Below are 11,266 nucleotides of genomic sequence, written 5' to 3' on the forward strand. Positions count from 1 at the left end.
TGTCTCTGGTTTTATGTGGAGGTCTTTGATCCACTTAGACTTGAGCTTTGTACAAGGAGATAAGAATGGATCTATTCTCATTCTTCTACATGATAGCCGGATGGCTTGATTTTAAATCCTACCTTCAGTATGAAATCATTTTTCTGGTGTAGGAATATCTCATTAAAGAGATTCGCATTTTATAAAGTTTCCTTTCCTTTCTAACTTGCTCTTTCAATACTGTTTGAGGGTCACCCTAAACATGTGCTGTCTAACACACATAGCAACCTATAGCAGCTATGCTGCCTCCTGGCCCTCTGGAGGAGGTTAACCTATTCTGTGCTTCTTAATGACACAGGCCCTCCTGCTGTGTGCTCCTTAATGATACTGGCCTTCTTAGGAAATTATTGTTTTCTATTTTTATTGCATTTCAAGAAATCAGGACCTCAGACCCTGATGGTGAATTTACTAATAAGAACAAACAACTATTTTCTAGTGATTTAAATCAAAAATGTTATATATCCCTTGATGCAATATTGACCAAGTTTCTCAAATCAATTCTATCATGTATAATACAAGAGACAGTGACGAATCCCCATGTGGCAGACACTGCTGTGTTTAGATGTATGAAAATAGTCACCATGCCCTCTCACTCACCTGCCCTACATGGTAAGTGGTATTAATTCCATCACCAAAACTCTGTCTACATTTAAAAGTTAGGATTATTTTCTCCATGGCCCTTCAGCACCATTGAAAGAAAAGCATGGCTCCACTCACAGCACTGCCGGGCGCACTCCAGGCTGCAGGCTCCGTACCGTGAGCCACCTTAGCTCTAAGGAGCAGCTATTCTACACTTCTGCACCTAGGTTCTTAAGTTGCTTCTTTTCTTAGATTTATTATTTTTTAAATTATGTGTATGTGCATTTGAGTGAAGAACTGTAGGGGCAGAGGTGTAGGTGGCCCTGGAGCTGCAGTCACAGTCAACTATGAACCACCTGACAAGGACGCTGACAACTGAACTGCAGTCCTCTGCCAAAGCAGGGAGCACTCTCAACCACCGAGCATCTCTAACTCCCTCCGTAGGCTGGTCCTTCTAAAAAGGGAGTTCAGGGATCACACTAGGCTCAGAAAAGTAAACAATCCACTTGAATGTTTTCATCAATTGCTGAATAAACAACAAAAGTATAATTTAGTTTTGCAGGATTAAAAATGTAGCCTCCCCTCCCACTTTTTTGTTTTGTTTGGTTTCTAGAAGCATGGTTTCGTGTAGCGCAGGCTAGCCTTGAATACCCTGCTAAGAGAGACTGCAGGAGCATGCCACCGTGCTCAGCCTCGAACTCAAAAGTGGAAGCCACCTGTTAAGTTCCTGCTTTGGGAAGGGGGCTGGAGAGAAGGGTCAGCAGTCAACAACACTGACTGCTCTTTCTGGAGGGCCCAGGTTTGATTCCCAGCATCCACACAGCAGCTCACAGCCATCTGTAAGTCCAGTTCCAGGGGATCCAGCACCTTCTTCTGACCTTCAGTACCTCACATGCACGTTCTGAACATATATTCAAGCAAAACGCCCAAACACATACAAGAAAAACATGTTAATTTTACTTTTGGGTACTGGTTAGACTCAACAGGAAAGAGCATCTGTTGTGCAAGCATAAGGATCTGAGTTCAAACCCCCAGCACTCATGTGGTTAACCAAGCTGGCTGTGGTTATCTGTGTGCCTATAACCCAGCACTCAGTGGGCAGAGAGGATCCCTGGGCCTTACTGGATGCCAGCCTTGATCCAGGTTCACTGAGAATCCTGTCAGGGGCATATGCAGAGTGCTATCAGGATACCATCATACTCCTTTAGCCTCGGTGCGTGCACACAGGCACACAAGCACACGTGAGCGCACACACACACACACACACACACCACCACCACACTCTTAGCTAAGATTCTGTGGGTGGAGCCATTGGAGAGCCAAGGCACGTGCTCCCCAAGACACTTCCAGGGCCAATTCAAATGTTCCCTTCACGACTTTGCCAAACACTATAACCTCTATGACATATGTCTGCATCACACTTGAAGTCCAACACCTTGGTTTACAGTTTTGTCTGTATTTCGCCATTTTGATGAATGACGACAGTCAGACTTCCTCTCAGACCTCTTGACCATGTCAGACTCTACTCCACTGACTTCCTGGCTGCCCCCATCACACTCTGGTAGGATGGCCCACTCTCTAGAGGACTTCCCAACTTTCACCTTGCTTCTTGCTGGACCCTGCCTGAGTCCCGTCACTTCTCACACCCAATGTCTTTCTCTTTCTTAAGTTTTACTCTCAGGTTGCTGGAGTATACCCTTAACTATTTCTCAAACTAGGGACTCCCAAGTTTGGCTACACCATTCCCAATCTTTAAATCCTTGCTTATGTTGTAACTTCTTGCTAGACCAGATTCTATTTTCATAATAGCTGTCTTTCAATATGTTAATTATTGGAGCTTTTGCTCTGTTTCTGTAGGTCTTCCTACATAAAGGTTTGCAGCTTCTTAAGGACAGACACCTATGAATGGCTCCTGTCTCTCAGCTATTCTGGTTTTTAACTATTAAATTTCTCTGACATTGATGTTACCACTTCTGCTTTGTTTGCATTTACCTAGCTTATCTTTGCCAAATTATTCAATGGCACATTCTGTCCCTGAAGGAATACACAGCACTGTGCTCACTGCCTCCCCTAGTAGCAATGCCCTGCACATGCCCGACCTCAGACCCTTAACCCACTTCCTTTCCACTACGTACCAAATACTTGTTTCTTTTTTAACTTTCTATTTTTCCTGGTCCCACTGACTTTTTTCTTAATGTGTTACCCCATCCTTTTACGGTCTAGATTAGCTTTATTAAAGTGCTAAGTCATCAGACCACAGCCAGTCTGACTTCCCCCACATCCTCTGCTTTTGTGCCTAGGACACCTCTATGTATCCGGAGATCTCTACATGGACTAACCTTCTTCCAAGAGAGTTTAGGTAGCACACCTCCTGAATTCTTATGTTTACTGGCAGTGACAAATGACAGACTATATGAACAACGTCTGCCTGTCTCCAAGCCTCCAGAGTTCAGAGGTCCAGTACTAAGCTGATCTGTATGCAGAGTGACACGGTGGTCACAAGCACACACTCGACAACCAGGGCAAATTCCAACTTGGCCACACACAGCCGCACGAACTTATGGCCTTTGACAGAGTGCTACGCACTGTCTACACTGCTAGCTCTTCAGTGAGTGAGCACTGGCAGCGGACTGTGCTGAAATACACCAAGATCTGCCCAAGGCAAGCACTTGGTGACAGTCACTTGCCCACAGTACTGTCATTTCCCTCTCAGTACTTGAAGACTCACACTGTCACTGCACACTTAAATCACATCTGAGTCCCTGACCCTCACCACATATGTAAACCTCAAGTGTCACCCTCCTACAGACAGAAACTTACCATAACAGCTAAGTACCGGAAGCAGAAAGAGGTTCAGGCTGAGGGTAAGGACACTTTATACCTATCTAAAATGTTCTCATTTTTTTAAAACAATTATTCTAATATTATCTTTTAAAGTACAGTATTACTTCTGAAAAGAGAAAGCAATACTCAAGAGTTCTGACTGAATGAAAAAAAAATATATAATATATATATGTAATATATATATATATATGTATATATATATATATATATATATATACATATATATATATACATATATATATGAAAACTAGGCTGCCACACTAAGTCCATCTAAGGAAGGGACTCCAGTTCCCTAAGCCATTATCTATTCAACATGATACAGTAAGGCTGTATCTGAGTAAGGATATTGAGTAAAATGTTAAGTTGCCACAGAATCAACCAATGGCACCAGCCTTTAATGAAAGCTAAATAAAAGCCAGGGTCAGTAATAACCACAAGCATGAGGGGGCAGTGTCTCTGGCTCCACCCTTCAGGGGCTGGGTCTCCCAGACAGGCCTGGGGTCAGGTTTGCTCAGCATGCACCCTCCCTCACCGACTCTTCTCCCTCCTGTGAGAGTTGCACATCACAGTGACAACACAGTGACGTGATGGTTATGGGCAGAGCAAGGTCAGCACCTGCATAAAGACCAGACTCGGAACCAAGGGGAATGCACACAATGGTCACTGCTGACTGTACCTCAGTTCAATCAGCTGAACACATGGAGGGACTGAAAGACTGAGAATGTCTTTGAGCTAAACTCTTTTACTGATTTAAAAGAAGAAAGTCTAACTTAAATGGGAATCCAAGGACTAGAAGGTACTTCATGTATCAATGTCAGTTTCCTGACCCTAACCACCTTGCTACAGTGACACACAAGAAAGCCATGGCTTGTAGAAAATGGGTACACGGAGATCCAGAGTGCCAGGGCACCATTTCAGAGGTCAGCATCTTGGCAAAGTACATGATATTTCCTTACACTTCAAGGTATTTCAATGTAAAACTTCTAGAAAGCATTGGGAGTTGTGAAATATTGCTCAGCAGGTGACAATTTTACCTTACAGGCCTGAGCACCTGAGCTTCGATGCCCAGAACCCTCAGAAAAATCAGATGCAGGAGCCTGTTTGTAATCCCAACACAGTCATACTAGGATGGAAAGAAACAGGATTTCTGATAGCTCTTGAGCTGAGTAGCCAGCTGTACACAGCTGTAAACAACACAGGTCCTGATTCCAGATGGAAGGCAAGGAGGTAATCCTCCGACCTCAGCACTATTTCACAGCATGCACGCACATATGATACATACACACACACACATACACACAAAACACACATATACTCAAACAACACACCATACATCTCATACACACTATATACATTACATACACACTTGCATACGTGCATGTACCATATATACAAACATACATGCATGCATACATCCATACATCCATACACACACACACACACACACACACACACACGCAAAGTTGATTATCTTAAATTAGACTGGGGTCTTTGACAAGTGTCTTGCGTGTGCTCACTTTATGTTACAAGCAGGATTGTTATGGTTGATTTATATAAGAAGGGGTTAAAACCCCCTTGATCCTGAGAGACATGCAGGGAGAGATTGAAACAGAAGCTTGAAACTGAAGCTATTACTAAATGCAAAACTGCCATCTGGTGGCAATTTAAGAAAATCCATTTCAAGTAACAGAGATGAAGAGGGTGTGGAGATAGTGGCACAAATGTTCAAATGTAGCAATCCAGGCAGCATTATCACAGCAACACATTCAAACTGCTCTGGGATCATCTGTGAAGACTTAATAGAATCAGCCTCCCCCCAAAAAAAAGTCTTGAGGGGGAGGGGGTAACTAAAGAAAGGAAAGCAATGCTGGTGCTGCCCATCTTGGTGAGCCCTACCAAAGCTTCTACCCACCAAGTCCATGCCCATGTGCACAGCACTCATCGTCCCACAGGCAAAACGCCCGAGCCTCCCACAAAGTCAAAGAGAAGGCCAACTATCCTACTAAGTAGTGTGGCCTCCTTCATCACTTTATGCTGTGCACCACAAATGAGTTCTTTAGTCATCAAAGGTTCCCGGTGCTCATTATATTCTAAGTACATACAATACAAATTCAAGTTTACAAAAAAACTCACTTTTTTCAGCCTCTACTGATGCAAAACCAAGCCAGCTTCAGTTTTATCCAGTATTAACCTAGCAGATTCAACACTGGTCTTATTTTTAAAAGTCTAGCTACTTAAACAGCTTGCTCTACCTTTTATCCTAACTTCATAAATATTATTTACAAATATATGAAAGAAAAAGAACATTCACCGCATTTCTTATTGGAATCCAGAAAGAGCCTGGAATAAAGTTAGGTAGAGACTGAGAAAAGTTCAGCTGGTGGTCTGTGCGTGTTGGGGGTGGTTCAATCGCATAGACACGCTCCATGCCATGTGGAGTCCTTTCGGGAAACATCATAAAGTGAGGGAGGGTGGCTGAGGAAAAAAGAAGAGAGAAGGAGGAAGGGGAAAGAAGGGAGAGGAAGAGAGAAGGAGGAAGGGGAAGGAGGGGAGATGGAGAGCAGTCATGAGGAAAGGGAGGAAAGGAAGGAAGCAGCAGACAAACAGTAGACATCTGGTTTTAACTCAGTCATAATCATCTATAGTAAAGACAAAGGGTCAAAGAACAAACCCCTTCTCCATTTCTAAAACCAGCAGCAACCATGTTCCAAGCTGATGACAATTTACACAGCAGCCAGCCGTATTCCACGCTGATGACAATTTACAAATATAGGACCAAAACTGAAGGCAAAACAGTGGAAGGCTTAACTGCAACACTGTTAAAGGACACACAGGGCGTGAAAAGCTACAGTGCTCTAGATGCCAAATTATACTCAACTGGCACTGGCAGGCTTTAAAATGAAGCCTTAGCACAGTAAAACCAAACCGGAACTCAACTGAGACACACGCACAAGGTGTAAACCAACACACAAGCACTGGCTGGGTCTCCCTTCCTCTCCATTAAGTCAGTGGGCATTAACTGCACCACAGACAACACATCTTAGTTCTAATTACCTATTAAAACAAAACAGACTGAATATATTTTAATGTTACTTCAAATCCAAGACATGTAGCAAATAATAAAACCTACATGCCTATAAGCAAAATTAATTAAACTTTGAAAATAGAAAAGGTTTTAGCCAAAATAATTAAGCCAGGAAAACAAATATAGTAAACCTTTTCCATAGTTTTGTAGTCAAATAAAGATAGCAAGATTAAAAACAGAAATATTAAAATTTGGAAGGGATATAAAAATAAGTTATAATAAAGAGAAAATTTTTAAAGCTTTGATCATCTCCAAAAAAAAAAAAAAAAAAAACAAATTAAAGTAAAGAAGAGTACAATTTGCAGGGAGGTAAAGGTCAAAATTAAAGAAAACTTCTAAAGGAAATGAATAAACCAGAAGCTGTGGGGGATTTTTAATATAAAATAAAATATTTTAAATAAATAAAAAGAGAAGCTTTCCAGAAGTAGAAAGAAGAGGAGGAGAAAAAGGAGGAGGAAGAGGAAGAAGAAGAGGAGGAAGAGGAGGGAGGGAGGGCAGTGTGGAGGGAGGAGGGAGCCCAAGCATGAAAACAAGGACAGAACTACAGCCATTGTTCACAGTTCCTACTACCAATGAAAATCTAAAAGTCACTTACACAAGGAAAGGTGCACAATCAGTGCTGTCCAAAACCCAACAGGCACTGCAAGGAGACACTGGACAGCCTGTTGTATTTTACATTAATGGGACTGCTATTTATATTTACCTTATGCAAGGCCATGTTTTTTTAAAAAAAAAACAGAGGTTTCCAGTACCTGATAAAATGGTGAGTGGCACTTATAATAAAACACGCATGAGTGGTGGCAGTGCACCGTCCTCTGGCCCCACCACGTGAGAGATGGAGTAGGAGGAGCAGGGGTTCGAGGTCACTTAACACAGAAAGTTCAAGGCTGGCTAGGGCCATGTTGAGACTCACCCACAAAGTAATAAACTCCTCAGAGAAACAAACCTAAAATTTTAAATGGCTTTTTGAAAATATGATAGAACACTAAACTATACTAATAAAATTAATATCTCTGAACAAATACTAATGTACAGTTAAGCCTTGGCTTATGAGATATAGGTATTTTAAATCAAATGGAGACATATAAAATGATTAAAATGTCAGGATACCTAAAAAGCAGAGAAACTGTGACCACTGATATGTGATAACAAAGGTTTTGATAAAACACATTAAAAGCATTTCAGAGGAACATTTAAAGACCAGAGAAAATATCAGCAATGCAATTTCTAATTAAAATACAGAGAACAACACAGCATGGTTCTTGGCCTTATTTTTCGGTAAGGCACAATTTTGTGTTGGAATGCCAGCACTGTAGGCAGGCTGGTATGAGGCTGTGCTAAGTGGGCTGTCTCCATTCACGGCAGCCTCCGTCTATCTCCTTTTGAACAGCACTGCAGGTCCTGAACTGTGAGATACACACAAGAGCATCCGGAGGAGAACCCGGACCTGTGACATACACACAAGAGCATCCGGAGGAGAACCCGGACCTGTGACATACACACAAGAGCATCCAGAGGAGACCCCGGACCTGTGACATACACACAAGAGCATCCGGAGGAGAACCCGGACCTGTGACATACACACAAGAGCATCCAGAGGAGAACCCGGACCTGTGACATACACACAAGAGCATCCAGAGGAGAACCCGGACCTGTGACATACACACAAGAGCATCCGGAGGAGAACCCCGTGTGGAGATTTAAAAGCACAGCCACCATCAGAGGTCCTGCTGGCAGGATTCAGATTCCTTACAGAATTTGCTCATTTTAAAATTCCAAATGACACTGAAGGCAGGAACTGTTTTATCTCTCACATGGGGCAGAGCTGTTTAAAGCAGATAAACACTGCTTAGGATGAGCAATTTTAATTTAAAGTTTTAACTGCTCAACAAAGGTTAGTGTTAAGGGCATTATTTTTACTAGATTAAAGGTTAGTGAAATTCTACCTTACAGCACCATTTTAGTGCTGCTACACACAGACAAACAAGTCTTTGTCTTTTATACTTAAAGGACACCCATGAAACAAATGAAATCAGTTTTCTTAACTGTTCTTTTCTACTCTAAAAACACTACGTTAAGTAAGAAGCACAACAGGTATTTTTATTTATCTTGATAATACTTCAAACATGTTCCAATTAAGATAAAATTTTAAAGATACAACAAGGCTGAATGTCAGCAAATATTTCTCAGAGAGGTCACAATCAGTTGATGGCCATATGTACCACTGTGACCCTACCCACCCCCAACTGGTCTCAGAAGCTAAGCAGGACCCAACCTGCTGACCTGGATATATTCAAGTCACATCCAATGATTGTTTTGTACTCTAAGATCACCAAGAATGAAGTGTATGGCATAGACAACATCGAGAACACTTCACAGGCTGGAGAGATGGCTCGGGGGTTAAGAGCACTGACCACTCTTCCAGAGGGCCTGAGTTCGATTCCCAGCACCCACATGGCAGCTGTCAGCCACCTGTAAGTCCAGTGCATTTGGCCTTCTTGGGCCCCACATATACACAACGCATACACAGACAAGCAGACATATGCATAAAGTCAAATAAGCCTTTTTTAAAAGAATATTTTTATTGCCAGTCATGCAAAACATGTTAACTATTGATATTTTAGACAAAATACAAACATGTGTCTTTAAAATATTACTTAAAAATTAGATAAAAGACATCAAATCTCTAAAACTGTTTATGACTACGCCAGGTATTCCACTACCTGATCTTCCTTTTATTTCACTAGATAAAGGGCAAAGCTTTTGTCTCACACACTTGAGCAACTCTAGAATTTCCATGTCCTACAACCACACAAACAACAACTGTCAACAACCTCTTCAACTCTCAAAAGCTTTACTTCTCAGACATGGCTCTTTATAGAGCATCACTGCACACGTGCTTTGAGCAGCTCAGGGAATGACTTGAAGCACATGATGCAGTGTCTCTTGCCTATTGTTGAAAACTTTTCAATCTATGCAACAAATGCTTGAGACCACTATCATTTTGCAACATGTTTCTTCTCCATCTGTAATAAAGGGGTGTTTGTATGTTAGGAAACATATTATATATTTAAAAAACTTGCTATTATTAGATTTGGAATTTGAAGTTTTGATTTTTAAATGCAAATGTCAAGTTCATATAATTATCCACCCTAGACATAGCCCATGGCTACAGAGCAGATGCCCAGCAGATAATCCTTAGCTGTGTACTTAAGGGCCAGAATACTCCTCACTTCAGATTTCTCCTTCCAAAAAACTAGAGTTTTATTTTTAAAAAGAAAAGAGAATTCTCTCAGAGAGCATCAACAGAGAAAGTCAATACACAAAATGCTGACCCTTCAACACTGTCCATAAACTGTGCTTAGGTAAGAAGTTATTCTGTGAGAAACAGACACTGACCAAGAACAGAAACAGATCTGTCTGTCGCAGGGCAGGCAGGCAGGCACTCAGTAGATAAAGGTAAGTGCAGCCTGTGCCTGGTGTGGGTGAGGAGCAGGGAAACCACCGAGACTCTCCACACAGCCCTTGCAGACGGAAACCCAGCAACAGACAGGACCAGGAACCCACTGACTCGTGACAGAGCACCTCAACAGGTTGCAGCCACTAAGGAAATGATTCCAGTTTACAAGACAGACCACAAAAGAAACTCACTAAGTACAAATGGTTTCACTAGAAAATTCCATCTTGCATTGCAGAATTCACACTAGTTCTACACAAGGACTTTCAGAAGATGGAAGGAAGACATGTGTTGTACCAAATCAGTGTTAGCAGGATACCAAGCGTGAAAACGGTGTGGGGAGCTGGGCAGAGGAAAGTGGACATAGATCTTCCCAATCATAAATGTAAAAATATTTTTTGTGGGGTTGGAGAGATAGCTCAGCAGTTAAGAACACTGGCTGTTCTTCCCCAGTTTAATTCCCAGCACCCAGATGGTGGCTCACGGCCTTCTGTAAAAGGACCCGATGCCCTCTTCTGGCATGCAGGTGTAATTGCAGACAGAGCACTCACATTAAAAACATTTTCTTTTCTTCTTCTCCTGTGTGGATCTAAGGATAGAATCCACAGCTTTCTGGGTTGAGCTCTCCCTGGGCTTCAGCCCCAGCCCTCACTGCAAACACCGGAGCCTGACGTGCATCCGCCTGCTGAGGGAGGGCTCTGATGACTGACAGGACGCTACAGGCATGCAGCACCACGCAGCTCACTTTTAAAATTTAACCAGAGCTTAAGCATGTTTACACCCATATAATAAATGGCTGAGGTCTGAAAATCAAAGACACTGAGTGTGTGGTGTCTAAGGCTAAATTCTGGCCCTACAGGTAATGTGCCTTGTGCCCTCTCACCAGGAATGGAGTGTCTTACCGTAATTAAACTGACTGTTGGACTTCTCACAGTTGATGATGTTGAACCTATATGCCACACCAGGCCGCATCCCACTGACTTCAAAGTAGAACCACTGATGGTAATGGTTACTGTTTATATCAGAGTTGAGAATGAGATCGTACTCGCTTCTGAAACACAAGACAAAGACATCTGATGGCAAGTCCAGAGAGTCTGTGTGCACAAAAAATGAGAACATTAAAATGGCTTACTTTCTAATTTGAATTACTTTGCGCAGATTCCCAGATTCAAATTTTGAGTTAAACTTCAAAATATCTCCTTCTTCTGGAGTGGTGTAGCTAAGTAAGGGTTAAATAAACAACATATTAAACATGGAGTGGT

General features: G+C 42.1%; 1 protein-coding gene across 9 annotated transcripts in view; it reads right to left on the reverse strand.

Annotated features, from left to right (window-relative positions):
* Agtpbp1 (ATP/GTP binding protein 1) overlaps positions 1–11,266 on the reverse strand; it is a 120,784-nt gene that overhangs the window by 38,106 nt on the left and 71,412 nt on the right. For 8 of the 9 annotated variants that reach the window (XR_003845370.1, XM_021215450.2, XM_029547301.1 and 5 more), the window contains exons 16-17: positions 11,137–11,223; positions 10,907–11,055 (exon numbers count right to left, since the gene is read on the reverse strand). Coding sequence is in view for 8 of the 9 variants with exons in the window: in XM_021215450.2 (XP_021071109.1) it covers positions 10,907–11,055; positions 11,137–11,223 (236 nt within the window). In the remaining variant the exon portion in view is untranslated. The remainder of the gene's footprint in view (positions 1–10,906; positions 11,056–11,136; positions 11,224–11,266) is intronic. The other variant, XM_029547304.1, reaches the window with a different exon arrangement.

The sequence above is a fragment of the Mus pahari genome, chromosome 16 (genome assembly GCF_900095145.1).
Source record: "Mus pahari chromosome 16, PAHARI_EIJ_v1.1, whole genome shotgun sequence".
Classification (NCBI taxonomy): Eukaryota; Metazoa; Chordata; class Mammalia; order Rodentia; family Muridae; genus Mus; species Mus pahari.